The 19,230-nt window shown below is 35.8% G+C and overlaps 1 protein-coding gene across 4 annotated transcripts in view; it reads left to right on the forward strand.

The window, feature by feature from the left end:
* Nucleotides 1–3,649, forward strand: part of LOC105484296 (contactin 5) — a 1,362,583-nt gene extending 1,358,934 nt beyond the window's left edge. For all 4 annotated transcript variants that reach the window (XM_071075496.1, XM_011745800.3, XM_011745801.3 and 1 more), the window contains one exon: nucleotides 863–3,649. In XM_071075496.1, coding sequence (XP_070931597.1) covers nucleotides 863–966 — 104 coding nt within the window. In that variant the 3' untranslated portion in view covers nucleotides 967–3,649. The remainder of the gene's footprint in view (nucleotides 1–862) is intronic.
* The last annotated feature ends 15,581 nt before the right edge of the window (nucleotides 3,650–19,230 follow it).

Below are 19,230 nucleotides of genomic sequence, written 5' to 3' on the forward strand. Positions count from 1 at the left end.
GAGACCATCCTGACTAACACAGTGAAACCCCGTCTCTACTAAAAATACAAAAAATTAGCCGGGCTTGGTGGTGCGCGCCTGTAGTCCCAGCTACTCCGGAGGCTGAGGCAGGAGAATGGCGTAAACCCGGGAGGCGGAGCTTGCAGTGAGCCGAGATGGCGCCACCGCACTCCAGCCTGGGCGACAAAGCAAGACTCCATCTCAAAAAAAAAAAAAAAAAAAATAGTAAATACATAAGCCAAATAACAGGTATCATTTGTTACCATTATCAATTAAATACTGTACATTATACGTTCATATAACTAGCAGAACAGGTTTGTTTATGCCAGCATCACCACAAATATCTGAGTAACGTATTGCATTACAATGTTATAATTGCTACAACATTACTAGGCAATAGGAATGTTTCAGTTCCATAATGATCTCACGGGGCCACCATCAAATATGTAGTCCATGGTGAACTGAAATGTCATTATGCAGCTCATGACTGTAAATTAGGAATTCATATTGCCACAAGCTTTTGTTATTTTTGCTCCATTTTCCGAACTGTGCACTATCAAAATTATTTTATTTTTATATCTGAATTTGGAATATTTTCATCATTGGTGAAAATTAAATCTCCTGACTGGATATGTTTGTTAGACATGACATCACCTTTTCAATACAATATCTCATATATCCTTGTCCCTTCTATATAACTTTGGGAACCTCAGATAACGTCTGATTTTATAAATACAAAGAACACTCTTATCAGAAACAGGACCAATCTTGCACTCATTAGTCTTACATACTAAAAGCAATTCTGGCCTAGCTCAAGCAAAACCAAAATAATTTGCTCCATTTGATGCTTTTTTTTTCACAGGTGGAAAAATCACAAGTGCTCAGTCGACCCTTCACACTCTCTCCACATCTTCATCATCAGTCACGTTGCTCTTGGCATTGATGATTCCTTCAGCCTCCTGGTGAAAACCGCTGACTTAATTTGCTTTTGTTCGCTTTAGCTTGATAACAGCAGTGAATAGAGTGTAGTATAAGTGGAGAACCAGGATCCTGAGATGAGCTTGAGCTTTAAAAACTTGGAACTATACATGGTGAACTCACAGGAGGTTAGGGGGGAAATATTACTTATCCATCAGGTTTCTCTTTGGTTTTTGTAAATGGAGAGGACAGTTCTTAGTCCAGTAAAAAATATGCAGATTGTATGTAATGAATTTTTGTAAGCAAAGGTAATTTCTGTCAAATGTATTCTTTACTTTTTTAATATGTTTGGATTTTATTTTATATCTATGACTACGAGTGTGTGCCATCCATTTGTTAAGTAACTGGCCTTTAGCAGATCTGTTTTAAGACAAATGCAAAAGTGAGAATGAAAAGTTTGCTTAAGACTGAGTTCAGTGTTTTTCATTTTCCCTTTGGCTGAATATCTCAATTTCCAAACCAGCAGGAAATACGAAAAATGCTTCAGTGATGTGGTCCATTATAAGATAAGTACACAAAAATTTTCTTGAAAAATATTGTATGATTGCATAGTGAAATAGCAAGATTTGTCAATATGCTATTCTATATGCACCCCTAGAGCAAGTTATTAGGGTAGGGAATAAGCCATTTACATTAGTGCAAGATAAATAGAAACTGAGTCCAAATGAATTTTAGTGCTATTGTTTTTCATAAAGTACTATGTTATCTAGCAGCAAATAAAATAAATATTTATTTTTAATAATAAAAGATGGTTTAACATCACCAAAAAATATGATCACTAAAAACTGCAGACATGCTGCCACGGGTGCTAACTTAAAAATGAGAAGAGTATGGGACACAGCGTTTCCATTTCTTTACCTACTGCCAAAGCAGATGTTGAAGTAGGTCCAAGGTTTTCTTCTAATTGCAAAATTTTGCAAAAATTTTAAGGACAATGAAAATGTGTTGTGGAAATAATTATGCATAGTCTGTAGATTAAAATGGTTCAAGCATAACAAATAAATTTTGATTTTTAAAAACAGTTCCATGCATCACATACCACTGATAAAATCAACTAGTAAAATAAAGACAGTCTCTCTTGGATAAATTGAATTTTTAATTAAGCTGTGGAAACATGGCATCAGTACAGGGATTCGGCTAGTCTAGCCAGCTATGCACTGTTTGATTCTGTGGCTTGGGAAGTAATCCTTATTTGCTATTTCGAAGAGTCAACTTGAGCCTGATAGATCTTAGAGAGCTGTTGGAAAACGAGATGAAAATTTTCTACTTGAAGATATCTTAAAGAAGTTCTAACAAACATGAGAATGTGCCAGAGTTGGCATCATACCCATGCAAATGCAGGAAAGGACAGTTACTGCAAAGTCATATGCCAGAGAAGAGCCTGGAAAAATTATGGTTTTATAGGTGATGTTAACATGAGAACAAAAAATAGTTTTATAATTTTATATACTTTAAACTTAATTGTATTTGCTTCATTAATAACAAGCAAAATGAAACAATATGGAGCTCAAATTGCTAGCTCTCAAGGTTAATCCTTGTAGAATCAGAGGAGTGATTGAAGTTTCTGTTCTCAACATCCTAAAATAATAGTTTCAGAGCCACAGGAAAAGTCTGTATGTAGGTTACATATTCTCTTGGGGGAAAATTATGTAAGACACCCTAAACAAATAAGAAATGAGTTAAAAGAAAGACTCGGTCAATAGATATTATAGTAAGTACTACAGATGGTAAATATTTAAGCCTGTAAGTAAGTAATTATGACTAAGTAGCCTTTCTTGAACACCTCCTTTAAAGTGGGAGAAGCTGGACTTTGGACTTTGCAAAAACAGGGATGCTTAATTGGTTAGCTGACAAAACATGAGCTCTCCCAAGTATAGTGTAACTTTCATGAATGAATTGTGCATCTGGAAAAAAAAAGGCAGAAAGAATATTTTTAATGCAAAATAATTTTATGTATTTCATGAATCAAGCCATTGTCTTCATTTTCCATGGTGATGTAAACCAGATTTAGTGAAGGACTTTAAGAATCAACTTCTTACTTACACTCTCAGAAAGCAAAGCCCAGTAAAATATTAAACAAATAAAATGACAAATTTAACCAATATTTTTAATTAGCTGACGGATGGTACATATCTGACAGAGTATTTACACGTAGAATGTCTGATGTTGTATTCTTACAGGAATCAGAGATATGGAATGTTTTTACTTAACATACACAGAATATGTATTTTGCATCATAAACCTATTTAGAAAACAGGTTTTCAATGTTTATGTACTTATGTGCTACATATCTGTTACTTTGTAGAAATCAGAAGAGCATTCTTATCAAGGTACATTATTTTTCAGCTACAGTACTGAATTTTTTCTTCTATGGGATAGTAACCACAGTCTTAAATCACTAAAGAGACTGTATTTTTGTATAATGTCAATTGAATATGAAGAAAGCAACAGTCCTTGTAATACGAAATTTCATGAAAGCAAAAGTTTTGCATACCCAAATGAAGGTACTGTGGACCCCATGTCAAACTGTTAAATATACTGTGTACGATCTGTATATATACTATATATAAGGTATATACCATGTGGAAGGCACAGTCAAATAATAGTTCTGTGTACTGTTCTTGTAACATTAGATCTTTTTAATAAATAATTCTCTTTTTATTGACTTTTATCTTTTCTCCTGTCAACTATATGAATGACATTATTTATTTTATGCAGAGCACAGAATGCCAATGATTATGGTCTGATTTTAACATTGAAATATCATTATGTTATGCTGTTATGATTTTAGGTTCAAAAATCTCCAGAAATGTCCATGGAAGACCCAACTTGAAAATTTGAAGCTATATCAAAAAATAAAACAAGAAATGAAGCAAATACAGATGGGTTAAGTTCAGGTTAAACTCATTATTTTCTTTTCAGGAAAAGAGACTACATTAAGTCAGTTTCATAAATAATTTGCTAAATGCATACTTCTGCTTTTATTATAAACAGTTAATCCCAATCTATTCTAGGTACAATTCTCATAGGCATTGACTCTTTTTTTGTCCCTTAACCCCGTTATACATCTCAACTATACCAATAATCACATTATAATGATTTGTTTTAAATGCTTCTCTCCAACTATCCAGTCACTGGGATTGCCCAGGGAAAAATATATTTTTCTTGGAATTTCTCTCACCAGTGTCTAGCACAGTACCTAACACATATCAAATGAGCAATACATTGTCAGCCTTAAAATTTCCTTTGGAATGAACTCCCCAAACCTGGGTAATCATCCAACACAGCTGAGAAACCGTATCTCCAAGTTCTGATTCAGTAGATCCGAGACTAGGAAATCCTTGTTTTTAAAATTTTCTCAACCACAAAATAATACAACTCTATTAAAGGAAATTTGTCAATATCTCGTAAAATTTTATATGGATTTGCCCTTTGACCTAGCATATCCACACCTAGGGATCTATCTATTCCTAAAATATATACAAAAATATGCAATTTTAAGTGGATAAAACAAGGTACAGAAGAGTAAATGTATGACCCCTTTTGTGTAAAATACAAACACATTTGCTAATATTCTGAAGAAGAAATAATACAAGCATAAACTAACGACTAATAAAAAAGTATTACCAATTAAGGAGGGAGAGAATGGGATGCAGGAACAAATATGCAAGCAAACTCTTTTTCAATGTACAGTACTTTTTCATAGTTTTGACTTTGGAACTACACAAATGGTTTAGATTAAACTTTAAACCAAAAGAAAAAATAAAGCAATCTCCTAACATTGAGAATAAATGGAAGTAAATGAACCTAAATATCAACCAAACGGCGGGTAAATTGTAATTTTTCTCCCTTTTTTAACTTTTATTTTAGATTCAGGGGTTACATGTACAGGTTTGATACCTGGATATACTGCATGATGCTGGTTTGGGGTGTTAATGATCCTGTCACCCAGGTACTGAGCATAATACACAATAGATAGCTTTTCAACCTTTATAATCTCCCTCTCTCCCAGCTCTAGCAGTACCAAATTTCTGTTATTGCCATGATTGTGTCAATGAGTACTTAATGTTTAGCTCCCACTTATAATTAAGAACATGTTGTATTTGGTTTTCTGATCCTGCATTAATTCACTTAGGATCATGGCCTCTAGCAATATCCATGTTGCTGTAAAGGACATGATTTTGTTCATTTTATGGCTGTATAGTACTCCATGCCTAATACGTACCACATTTTCTTTATCCATGCATTGTTGGACACATAGATTGATTGATTCCATTTCTGTGCTATTGGGGACAGTGCTATGATGCACATGTAAGTGCCTCTTGTCTTTTTGGCAGAATGATGTTTTCTTTTGGATATATACCCAGTAATGGGATTGCTGGGTCAAATGGTAGTTCTAAGTTCTTTGAGAAGTCTCCAAACTGCTTTTCACAGTGGCCAAAATAATTTGCATTCCCCTCAACAGTGTATCAGTATTCCCTTTTCTTCATAGCCTCACCAGCATCTGTTGTTTTTTGACTTTTTAGTAATAGCCATTCTAAGTGGTGTGAGATGGTATCTCATTGTGGTTTTGATTTGCATTGCTCTGATGATTAGTGATATGGAGCATTTTTTCATGTTTATTGAGCACTTGTATGTCTTTAAGAAGTGTCTATTCATGTCTTTTGCTCATTTTTCGATGAGGTTATTTTTTGCTTGTTCAATTATTTAAGTTCCATATAGATTCTGGATATTAAACATTTGTTGCATGCAAAGTTTGTGAATATTGTCTCCTGTTCAGTAGGATGTTTACTCTGTTGATAGTTTTACTGTCCAGAAGTTCTTTTAATTAGGTCCCACTTGTCAATTTTTGTTTTTGTTGCAGTTGCTTTTGAAGACTCAGTCATGAATTCTTTCCCCAGGCCAATGTCCAGAATGGTGTTTCCTAGATTTTCTACTAGGATTCATATGGTTTGAGGTCTTACATTTAAATCTTTAATCCATTTTAATTTTTTATGGTAAAAAGTAGGGATCCAGTTTCATTCCTCTCCTTATGGCTAGCTCTCTACATTCCTCTGCATATGGCTAGCTAGCAACATTTACAGATTAGGGAGTCCATTCTCTACTGCTTATTTTTGCTGACTTTGTCAAAGGTTAGATGTCTGCAGGTGTTTGGTTTTATTTCTGGGTTCTCTGTTCTGTTCCATTGATCTATGTGTCTGTTTCTGTACCATTACCACGCCATTTTGGTAACAGTAGCCTTATAGTATTTTTCGAAGTCAAGTAATCTTATGTCTTTGTTCTTTTTGCTTAGGATTGCTTTGGCTTTCTTGGCTCTTTTTTGGTTCCCAATGAATTTTAGAATAGTTTTTTCTAGTTTTGTGAAAAATGACATTGGTTAATAGGAATAGCATTGACTCCATAGATTGCTTTAGGCAGTATGGCCATTTTAATGATATTGTTTCTTCCAGTCCATGAGCATGTATGGTTTGTCCATTTGTTTGTGTCATCGATGATTTCTTTTAGCAATGTTTTGTAGTTCTCCTTGTAGAGATCTTTCATCAGCTTGGTTAGATGTATTCCTAAGTTGTGAGTATGTGTGTGTCTATTGTAAATAGGAATACATTCTTGCATTCTTGATTTGCCTCTCCTTTTGAATGTTATTGTTATATAGAAGTGGTACTAGTTTTTGTACAATGATTTTGTATCCTGAAACTTTACTGAAGTTATTTGTCAGTTCTAGGAGCCTTTTGTCAGAATCTTTAGGGTTTTCTAGGTATAGAATCATCTGCCAGAGAGATAATTTGACTTATTTTCCTGTTTGATGCCTTTTACTTCTTTCTCTTGCTCGATTTCTCTGGCCAGTACTTCCAGTACTATTAGGTTGGTGCAAAAGTAATTGCAGTTTTTGCCATTAAATACTTTTCACCACAATTACTTTTGCGCCAACCTAATATGTTGAATAGGAGTGGTGAGAGTGGACATCTTTGTCTTGTTCCAGTTCTCAAGGGGAATGCTTCCAGTTTTTGCCCAATTTAGTATGATGTTAGCTGTGAGTTTGTCACAGATGGCTATTATTTTGAGATACGTTCCTTCAATGCCTAGCTGGTTGAAGGTTTTTATCACTAAGGGATGTTGGATTCTATCAAAAGATTTTTCCACATTTATTCTGATAATCATATGGTTTTTGTTTTCAGTTTGGTTTATGTAGTGAATTGCATGTATTGATTGCATATGTTGAATCAATCTTGCATCCCAGGAATGAAGCCAACTTGATTGTGTGAATTAACTATTTTGTGTGCTGCTTATTTGATATACTAGTACTTTGTTGAGGATATTTGCATCTGTGTTTATCGGACATACTGGCCTGTTGCTTTCTTTTTTCATTGTGTCTTTGCCAGGTTTTGGTATCAGAACCTAAATGGCTACCTAAATGCCCAGTATCACTGGCTTCATAGAATGAGTCAGGAAAGAGCTGCCTCATCCTCTTTTGGGTGGGATAGTTTCATTAGAATTGGTAACAGTTCTTCTTTTTATGTCTGATAGAATTCAGCTGTGAATTCATCTGGTCCAGGGCTTTTGTTGTTGCTGTTGTTGGTAGGGTTTTTTTTTTCCCCCATTACTGATTCAATTTGGGAACTCAATATTGGTCTGTTCAGGATTTCCATTATTTCTCAACTCAGTCTTAGAAGATTATGTGTTTCCAGGAATTTCTCCATTTCTTCCAGATTTTTTAGTTTATATATATAGAATTGTTCATAATAATCTCTGAGGATCTTTTGTATTGGTAGAATTGGTTGCAATGTCACCTTTGTCATTGTTGATTATGCTTATTGAGATCTTTTTTCTGTGACTCTAGATAGCTGTCTATCAATCATTTTATTATTTCAAAAAAGTAACTTTTGGTTTTGTGGATTCTTTGTGTAGATTTTTGGGTCTTAAATTTGTTTAGTTCTGCTCTGATTTTAGTTATTTATTTACTTTTGCTAGCTTTGGGATTTGTTTTTTCTTTTCTTTTCTCTAGACGTGATGTTAGGTATTCATTCAAGATCTTTCTCACTTTTTGAGGTAGGCATTTAGAGCTCTATAGCTTCCTCTTAACACTGCTTTTGCTGTATTCCAGAGATTTTGGTATGTTTGCCTGATTTCATTTCTAAGATTTGTTTCTATTTATACCTTAATGTTGTCGTTTACCCAAAAGTCATTTATGTGAAAATTTTTTCTTTTCCATTTAATTGTGTGGTTTTGGGAGATCTTCCTGGTATTGATTTATATTTTTATTCCCTGTGGTCAAAAAGTACCATTGGTGTTGTTTCCGTTTTTTAAAAATGTGTTGATGGCTGGGCACAGTGGCTCACGCCTGTAATCCCAGCACTTTGGTAGACCAAGGCAGGTGAATAACAAGGTCAGGAGTTTGAGACCAGTCTGACCAACATGGTGAAATCCCGTCTCTACTAAAAATACAAAAATTAGCCAGGCATGGTGGCATGCATCTGTAATCCCAGCTACTCAGGAGGTTGAGGCAGGAGAATCATTTGAACCTGGGAGGCAAAGGTTGCAGTGAGCCGAGATCGCGCCACTGCACTCCAGCCTGGGCAACAACAGAGTGAGACTTTGTCTCAAAAAAAAAAAAAAAAAAATCTGTGTTGTTACTTGCTTCATGGCTGAGCATGTGGCTGATCCTGAATTATGTTCCATGTGCAGATAAGAAGAATGTATATTCTGCGGTTGATGGGTGGACTATTCTGTGTATGTCTATTCAGTCCAATCAGTCAGCTGTCAAGCTTGAAGTACAGAATTTGTTAGTTTTCTGCCTCAATGATCTAATACTGACAATGAGATGTTGAAGTCCCCCGCTATTAGGATATGGATAAGTCTTTTTGTTGGTCTAAAATTACTTGCTTTATGAATCTGGGTGCTCCAATATTGGATATATATGTGCTCAGGATAGTTAAGTCTTCTTGAACTCTTTATGTAATTCCTACATTTGTTTTTTTACTCTTGTTAAATTTTCTTTTATCAGATAAAGAATAGTGACTCTTCCTCTTTTTTATATTTCATTTTCATGTTAGATCTTTCTCGAACCTTTGAGTTTGTAAGTGTTGTTATATGTTAGATGGGCCTCTTGGAAACAGGAGATAGAAAGGTCTTATTTTACTATCCATCTTGCCACTCTGTGGCTTTTAAGTTGGGTACTTAGACTGTTTCCATCCAAGGTTAATATTGATATGTGACGTTTTGATTCTGTTGTGAAGTTGATAACTGGATCCTTTGTAGTTTCTACTGTGTGGTTGCTTTATAGGGTGTTTGGGTTATGTACTTAGGTGTGTTTTTGCGGTAGCAGGTACCATTCTTTCATTTCTTATCAGTAGTGCTTATCTTTAAACTTCTTAAGGATTTCTTGTAAGGCTGGTCTAGTAATAACAAATTATCTTATTGCTTAATTGGAAAAGATTTTATTTCTCTTTGCTTACGAAGCTTAGTTTGGTTGCATATTAAATTCTTAATTGGAACTTCTTTAAGAATGCTAAAAATAAGTTTCTAATTTCTACTGGCTTGTAACCTTTCTGCTGAAAAGACTGTTAGCCTGATAGAGTTCCCTTTGTAAATGATCTGACCTTTTTCTCCAGCTGTCTTTAAGATCCAAACTTTTTCTTCAGGTGCCCTTTTCTTTAGCATTGAACCTGGATAGACTAGGGACTACATCCCTTGGTGATACTCGTGCTTTATAGTTTCTTGCAGGTGTTCTCTTGATTTCTTGTATCTGGATGACTGTCTCTCTAGCAAAATTAAGAAAATGTTCTTGAGTTATCCCCTCAAATGTGTTTTACAAGTTATTTGCTTTTTCTCCTTCTCTGTCAGTAATGCCAACAACTAATAGGTTTGGTCACTTTACATAATCCCTTATTTTTCAAAGACTTTTTAATTCTTTTAAATTTTTGTGTGACTGGGTTAGTTCAAAAGTGAAGTCTTCAAACTAAAATTCTTTTTTCTGCTTTGTCCAGTCTATTGATAAAGCTTTCACCTGTATTTTCAAATTCCTTAACTGAATTTTTCAATTTCAGAAACTCTAATTTATTTTTAAGATGTTTATCTTTTGTTTCCTGGATTGCTTTAGAAGCATATTTGTGTCAATTTTGCAACCTTGTTTTAGATCTCATTAAGGTTCCTTACAATCTGTGCTTTAAATTCTTTATCTGTCATTTTTGAGTTTCCATTTTGGTTAGGAAGCATTACTGGAGAGCTAGTGCCATCTGTTAGTGGTGTCAGATGATTAGATTTTTCATAGCACCAGAATTTTTGCACTGGTTTCTTCTCATCTGAAGATACTGTCACTTCTAATTTTTAAAATTATTTTCATATGACTAGCAATTTTTTATGCTCCCTATGTTTTCTTTTTGTTTTTCACTTTCCTTTTTCCCTGTCCCTAGGGGGTTACAACTGTAGAGAATGTTGGATAAGGTCTTCTGGCTTTGCTTCTGTAGCCCTATGCACTTGTTTCAGCAGGTTTTATATTGAGCTATGCAGTTTTACCTACAAACCCATAGATGGTGGTTATAGGTAAAACCCAGCTGTGGTCAATGTGGATAAAGCTCTGTTGTCTCAGGTAATGAGCTGATTCATGAAATGCAACGGGCTGAGCTCCCTGATCAGCCCTGGGAGTGTGGGGTCCACACTGCACGTGACCTGTATGCATCACACTTATGCATACAGGTCTCCCAGTGGCAGGCACAACACTTACACTGAGGGAGAATCCAGTGGGTGGCCACCAAATACCTAGAGATGTGCCTAGGCATGGAGCTGGGAAAACTTCTCAACTCCAAGTTCTCTGCACAGGGATGGTAGTGGTGGCCTAAACTCCTAATCCAGGAGAGTGGATGCTCTGGATGCCTGAACTTCTTCCTGGGTATGAGGCAGAGAGGGCTTCCCTGCACCATGAGCTATACCCAGGAAGGTTAGGGTGGCTCAGGCTGCTGAACCAGGTGAACAGGTGCTACAAATGCCTGGAGATCTGCCTGCACACAAGGCAGAGGGGGGCCCCTGCACCACAATCTATGCCCAGGAAGGGTAAGATAACTCAGGCTACTGGTCCAGGCAAGTGAGTGCTCCAAACGCCTGGATTTCTGCCTAGGGTTAGAGCAAAGAGGGCCTTACTACACCACAATCTCAGTGGAGCAGGCTGGGCACCCAGCAATGGCCTACTCAGTCCAGTGCCAGTTTACCAAGTGCAAGTCTCGCCACCAAGGAGAAACTGCAGCTAAAGGAACTCTTCTCCTACCTCGGCCTTCTTATGTGGGAGGGCACTACTCCAGCATCTACTGCTAAAGTGCTTTCCACAGTTCTGACTGTGAAGGGCCCTACCCTGCTCCAGAGTGGGTGCCCCAACCTCAGGCCTGAGGTGAAAATACCTCTGCAGCTATGATGTTGGATTGTAAAAGAATGGCTTTATAAGCACCTAGATTTAATTTAAAATTGTGTGTGTGTGTATGTGTGTGTGTGTGTGTGTGTGTGTGTGTGTGTGATCCTATTCTCAGTCTTGGGTCTGGGAAAATCTCTGCAGTTTTTCCAAGAGTTTTTCCCTCTCGGCATCTCCAAGCCTCTCCCCAGGTTGGCTCCAGGGCTTAGGAGAAACAAAGCGCTGTCCCTCTCTCCCCAGCCCTGGAGCTAACTTGGGGAGAGGGAGTCACAGAGAGACGTGCTCTCTCTCACGTACTGGGGCTTCACTCACTTTTATCAGCTGAACATCTTCTTAGAAGCTATTTGCCAGCATTCTCATCCCCAAGATCTGGGCGTTCTCATCCCTGGGATCTGGGATTCCCATTTTCCTTCTTGAATTGTAGGTCACAGAGTTGATCTTCATGGACCACTTTGCTATTTCCAAAAGGCCGAGGCATACTAAAACCACTAATCTGCCATGTTGGCAAAAAAAAAAAAAAAAAAAAAAAAAAGCCGACAATTTTTCTTTACAGAAGAATTACAAGCACATAGATAAATATTTAACATCAATCTTTTGGTGGTACATCTGTTATGGGACATATACCCCAAGAACAACACACACACATGTACACACACACACACACACACACAAAATTTAAAATTACATTCATTGGTCTTCTTGTGAGTAGCATGACAATTACTATTATTACTGGACTAATAAAATAGATAAATATAAAACTTCAAAGTTTTAAAAGAGCAAATTTTCAGGGTAAAAGAGATGCATATGTAAAAATTTTTACGTTAAATAAAAACCTATACGCTTTGATTTAGAAATGTCAGTATGAATTCATAATTAATTTTTTCTTAAAAATGACCAGTTTTCTAGCTGTGTCCACTGAGAAGGCCAGGAAGAACAATGAATACCCTAAATGCACAAATAATACACAAATTATATTCTCCAAATTCCATTCATCCCTAAAAGAAATTAGGACTTTCTTAGAGAAGTGGCTGATTTAAGGCTTCAGGTAGGAAATATACAGGATCAGCCTGGGACTTCTTATTGTACCTATAGAGTACCTGTTATCATGATGAAAGGAAAATTTAAAAGCCTCCCTTGACAATTTGAGCTCAAAAAGAATCATGAATCCAATAAATTGAAGCACACTATCTAAAACTCCATGCTTTCATACTAATACACACACACAAATCACTGATTATCTGTTGAATGCAGAAATCACCCTTCTGAGAATTGTTATAAAAAGAGATTTCAGATTTTATCCTGGCTTTTCTGTTAGTACCATGTTTTCTTACAGTTACAAATACCAAATAACCAGATACTGTCAGCAGTCACTTAACAATGGGGATAGATTCAAAGAAATGCATTGTTAGGTGATTTTATCATGTACAAGCATCACAGAGTATACTTACATACACCTGGATGGCACAGCCTACTTTACACTTAGGCTATATCATATAGCCTATTGTTCTTATGCAAAAAAAAAAAAAAAAACAGTAAAGCATGTTACTGTACTGAATACTGTAGGCAATTGTAACACAATAGTAAGTATATGTGTATCTAAACATATCTATCCATAGAAAAGATACAGTAAAATTATGGTATAACCTTATGAGACCAATGTCGCAAATGTGGTCTGTCATTGTGGCACTTGACTGTAGTTGATGAAGGATATCTCTATTATATGAAAGAATCACAGCTAATAAGTGAAAAAGGAATGATCAAATTTAAAAATAGTAAATAATTTAGTCAGGCAATCATTATCAGTAGATGTTAAAACCACTAAGTAAAATGCTGATGAAGAATATCTAGTAAAAATATCAGGCAGCCATCATCTGATCCTACTAATTTTAACATCCTTGAAAGAGACATACACAAACATTAAGTGCATCCTGATATAGTACAATCAGGATGAACCCAGCACTACCTCTTTAATTACTGCTTAAAACATTTTTATTATAAATCTAATTTAAATTATGACTGATATTCCACAAAATGCTGGAGAAAAAAAGAACTTGTTAAATAATACCACAAGGAAGGAATCAAATAAATTCTGAATGTAGAGTATTCTGCAGAGCAAAAGGCTCAGTTTCTCCCACAAATAAAGAACACACAGATATAAAGTGGGGAATGGAACTGTTACAGCTTTGAAACAGACTAAAGAGCAGTATCAGGAAAACACAACATGTGAACCATCTCAGGATCTTGATTCCAACAAATTATCTATAAAAAGACGACTCTAAGACAATGAGGAAAAAGTAAATATGAACTGCGTATTAGATGAGGAGAAGGAATTATAGTTATAATAGGTTTTTTAAAGTCTTTATCAATAGAGGTACCTATTGAAGTATGTACAGGTCAAATGATATGTCTGGAATTTGTCTTAAAATATCCAAACGAAACAAACAGAATTTGGGAAGCAGAATATATGGAACGAGAAAAGCAGAATGTTCATAAATGTTGAAGCTCAGTGATGGGTTAATGGACATTTATTATAATATTATTTACATTGGTATAAGCTGACTATTTCCCATAATAAAAACTTGAGGCTGGGCATGGTGGTTCATGTCTATAATCCCAACACGTTGGGAGGCCGAGGTGGGAGGATTGCTTGAGCCCAAGAGTGCTAGACCAGCCTGAGTAACATAGGGAGACTGGTCTCTAAACAGTTGTTTTTTTAATTAGCTAGGTATGGTGGTCCATCCCTGTAGTCCCAGCTACTCAGGAGACTGAAACAGGAAGATTGCTTTGAGCCTAGGAGGTTGAGACTGCAGTGAGCAGTGATCACACCACTGCATTCCAGCCTGGGAAATCGAGTGAGACCATGTCTGAGGAATAAACAAACAAACACCAACAAAAACTACTTTTAAAGACCTGAGATTTAGATTCCTTGGCAGAAAAAGATATCTATGCAGTATCACTAAAAACCTTTTAACAGGGAACACAGATATATCTCCATGTCTTGGTTTTTGCCATCTATAATGAAATACTAGATTATTGTCTCTAAAGATTACTTTTCATGAAAAGGAGAAACGTAGACCAAATGAAAGCTATATTTTCCATGTTTTTAATAAAAGAAACTTTTGTTCTCAGAAAAAATATTATAATACGACACCCTGATATTTTCTACTTTGTTTTCCAATGTTTTGTAATAGTAATACTGAGTTGTATCTTTATAAAATATATATTGTTAATGATTAATAACTACGCAAGAATAAATGTTTTACATGGCACTGCATTAAATGAATCAAAATAAAATTTACTAAACAGCTGATTGCTCCCACCATGTAAAATCAAGTTGCAATTTCAATAGATGAATAAATTATTGTTTACACTACCATTGCCTCTTGACCTGAATGTCAGAGTATAGTAACAGAAGTTAGCAACTTTTATCAACATGTGACTTAGCTATAGCATAACATTTGCAAATATTCTGAGCTGGCCAATTTTTTATCCTTTTAATCTATTTTCTAATTTTGAATTAAACCCATGTCAGTTATCAGAAAAATCCTACATTTGGACAAACATCTGGATCCTCTCATCAGTGATCTCTGTGGCATGTTACATATTAACCTCCAACAGGAACCAATAACTTTATTTTTTTTTTGAGATGGAGTCTTACTCTGTTGCCCAGGCTGTAGTACAGTGGCTCGATCTCGGCTCACTGCACCCTCTGCCTCCTGGGTTCATGCAATTCTCCCGCCTTAGACTCCCGAGTAGCTGGGAGTACAGGCGAGCACCACCACACCCAGCTAATTTTTGTATTTCTAGTAGAGACAAGGTTTCGCCATGTTGGCTAGGCTGGTCTCGAACTCCTGACTTAAGGTGATCCACCTGCCTCGGCCTCCCAAAATGCTGGGATTACAGGCAGGAACCACCTCACCCAGCCTAGTCAACTCTTTAAGAGAACATCACTGCAATGCTTTAGAAACATTTAAACACTAAATATTACGTATGTGGCAGAAACCAGCCCACTTAACCTGTGTCCTCCTCTCCCTGGGAATACAGCTAGACCGTATTTCCCAGCCTTTCTTGAAACTTAGTTGAGAACAAATAACTGAGTTCTAGCTAATGAAATATGATTGAAGTTATGTGCACACTTTAGCAGTATCCTAATATAACCTAGCATTTACCTACTAAGAGTGCTATCTGTTTTCTGAAAGATGATTTTCTTTCAGATTATTCTAAGAACAAAAGGAAAAATTTGAAGAAATAACTCTGGGTATTTAATGTATTTTTAGATTATCATGAGTTATCACACACATCTTATGTATATCTCCAGACTCACTTGGTCTTTCTGCCTCCCATAGAGTTGCTTGTTCCACCTCAGCTGCCACCAAACTAACACCCTTCAGGTACACTCGATTCCACTGCCTGGGACCGACCACTACCTAATCCACTAGGTGATTCTTTTGGCTGACATTCTCAAAGCCAAGTCAACCAGGCATGTGTATAGAGCTCTGTGCTTTCTCACAACTTCTGTACTCAGTTAAAATGTTTGTACCCAGTTAAAATGCAGAGCATGGAATCTATCTGACTGACTAGCTCCTGACAGTATCAGATGATGCAGAGCAGTGTGCACAAGGGGATGAACTTGCTCAGGATGTGAACTTCAACCAGTAAGAAATAAGAGACAAATTGAGCCACACAGATAAATTTGCTCCCCTTTTTTCTCCAAAGCATGATTTCTTCATACAGCCAATCTGGAAATGTCCCACATGGCTATGCAGATGCAGATGTATTTGGTGAGAATGTGGTTCCATCAAAGCTTAGCATAAAGCAATGAAAGCTGAGTACATATCATCTTACCTTGCCTCCAATTCTTTCCTCTCTCACTTCCTTTTCTCTTACTCATGATGCCCTGAGATTGAACCAAAATCAGTTTGCTAGGGAAACTGGGCTCAAACAATCCCTGTTATCCATTAAAGGTCTCCTTGGAGAAGTAGGACATAAGGCAATGTCACCTCATAGTGCCAGCAAGCAAGGAAGTTGAAAAGACAAATGGGATCATGACACAAGATCAATCTTGAAAATGTCCCCAGTGGAATATGAAAGATAAATAAAATATTGGAAAACTCTCATTTTGAAATGCCTAATGGAATATTCATTCAGGCAGTATTTATCAGTGGATGCTAACACAATTACAAGAATAGTTGATGAGGAATCTGACATTGGATTTTCCACCTGATCCTAATTAATTTTAGCATCACTAAAAGTGAGACAATCACACATTGTCAATCACCTGGTGTAATACAGTATGAAGTATATAACACCACCATAAAGAATTTCTGATCCAACAAAACCCCTGAATCCTGAATTTAATCAACTTCTATGTCTATCAGTTGCAGAAAACATGTCTATCAATTGCAGAAAACATGAATTTGAAAATGTGTTATATGAGATCATGAATTAGTCAAATACACGATGGGAGATATTCTTCAGGATATAGTTTATTTTGTAAGTCAAAAATATGAGGGGAAAAAGACTAAGTGAAGGTGCCTATTTAAAGGAAATAAAACATAGAAAATGTAAAGGCCTATTTGAATTCTGCTTTAAATAAAGCATTCATAATAAATAGTACGTTTTGATGACCAGGGAAAATGATATATAAAGTAGATAGAAAATGATATACTAATTTTGTTAGGTGTGATAAGATACTACAATTGTCTTAGATAATTTTTAGAGAGAGATATGGCATAACATTATAACAGGAATTTAGATTAAGACATTTCAGAGAAAAAGCAAGGAAGGAAAGAAAAGAGAGATGGAGGGAATGGGTGCCCACAGGTGAAGGAAGGAAAGAAAAGAGAAAGAAAAATCTTCAAAGGCATAGACAAAGCAAGCATGGCAAAATCTTGATAATTGTTCAATCCAGGAGATAGGCCCATGGAGGTTTCTCATATTATTCTGTGCAATTTAACTTGTCTGAAAATGTTCACAATAAAAGTCTGTAAAATAATTTTCAGAATACAAGAAAAGGGAAGAAGCAAAACGGTCCTGGCATACACACTTTGAAAGAAGAAAATCAATGTTACTTGAGGCAAAGTTTTGAATTTAAAATAAAAATCTAATGTATGTGAACATTTCTACTGACTTCCGTATGATTTTTGTTTGTGATCTATTATCTGAAACAGTCTGCAAATTTGCTTAAATATGTAAAATACCAACTTAAAAATTTTAAAAAATTTAGGTCAGAGTTTTGTTTCATATTATTTTTTGATATATCATAGTTGTACATATTTTTGGAGTACATGTGCTATTTTAATACATGTATCCCAATGATCAAATTACACATTGTATAATTTGGGTTAATTGGGATATCCATCGTCTTAAACATTCATTTTTTCTTTGTGTTGGGAACATTACAAGACTATTCTTTTAGCCATTTTGAAATTATATATAAATTATTTTTAACTATAATTTCTCTGCTGTACTATCAAACACTAGAACCATTCCTTCTATTGTACTGTATTTTGTACTCATTAACCAACTTTTCTTCATCCTTCCACAGCGTCCCTTCTCAGTCTCTGGAAAACACCATTCTATCCTCCACCTCCATGAGATCCATTTATTTAGCTCTCACATGTGAGTGAGAACATGTGATATTTTTCTTTCTGTGCCTCATTAAATATTATTTAATGTGAAATTCTAAAATCAAAATTCTAATTTAAATAAAAATTTTACAATTATATTCTTCTGCTATCTGTTATAGATAATTTATTTACCCAATAGCTATTAGAAAATTTTAATTTCAAAACTACTAAAAATGCCTTTCTCTTTACACATTCTCTTTTCTCAATTTCTACAACTCTTTTTTCCATATTGTTCTCTACCTGCTCTCATGGGTCATGTCCTTCCCATTTGTGTTTATGGGCTCTACTTTCTCTGTCCCTGGATGCGATGTTCCCCAGAGTTTCTTTTTTATACACCCTCCCGTATCACTTAACCACTTTCCTTGAGGGATATCATTTCCTGGCAAGGCTTCAATCACCTTGAATGCTATTGATTCCCAAATCTACATTTCCAAACTTGATCTCTCTCTCTTGAGCTCCAGGGCCATATTTATTAAATGCTTCTAGGCCATCCAGGGTTGGATGTCTCAATAGTCCAGCAGGTAAAAAAAATACCCAAAATTGAACTTACCATCTTCTCTAGCCTCCTCATCTTTTAGAATTCCTGAATTTTATAAATGGCTATTCAGGATAGTAACGTGGGAGTCATCATAGTCCACATACAACAGCATCATCATACTGTTTTAATTCTTCCTCTTTAACAAGTTTTAAATTTGTCACCATCCCTAGTTGAGCTCTTGTTATTTCTCAGCCATCTTTAGACTGGTCTTTTCTCCACCTTCAACCCACTCTAGCTTCTTAGTGAAACCCGCCATCAAATTTGTATTTTTGCTAAGGCAGAGCTAGTCATGACACTTTCCTGATTAAAATTATTTGGAGACTCCTTCTCACTTTCAGTATAAAGTCCACATGCCTTAGTATTTTGTACAAAGTCTTTCATGATCTGATACTCTATTTTTCCAGTCACACTGTTTGCAATTTCAGCCATCCTAAACTTACATGTTCTCCCTACTGCCTGGACTGCCTTGCTGCCATTTTATAGAACTGGCTAGCTCCAAGACTCAGTTCTTCAAAGTACTGTGACCTTCTTCATCCTCTATCATCTGTTGCATCCCCAAATAAACTTAAGAGTTCTGCTGTATGCGCTGTCTTAATAAACTACGTTATTCCCTTTATTGAATTTTATTAAAGTTATTTATATGCATCTGTCTTATTCACAGTAAACTTTTAAAGGGCAATAACCACAAT

This window comes from Macaca nemestrina, chromosome 12 (genome assembly GCF_043159975.1).
Source record: "Macaca nemestrina isolate mMacNem1 chromosome 12, mMacNem.hap1, whole genome shotgun sequence".
In the NCBI taxonomy this organism is placed as follows: domain Eukaryota; kingdom Metazoa; phylum Chordata; class Mammalia; order Primates; family Cercopithecidae; genus Macaca; species Macaca nemestrina.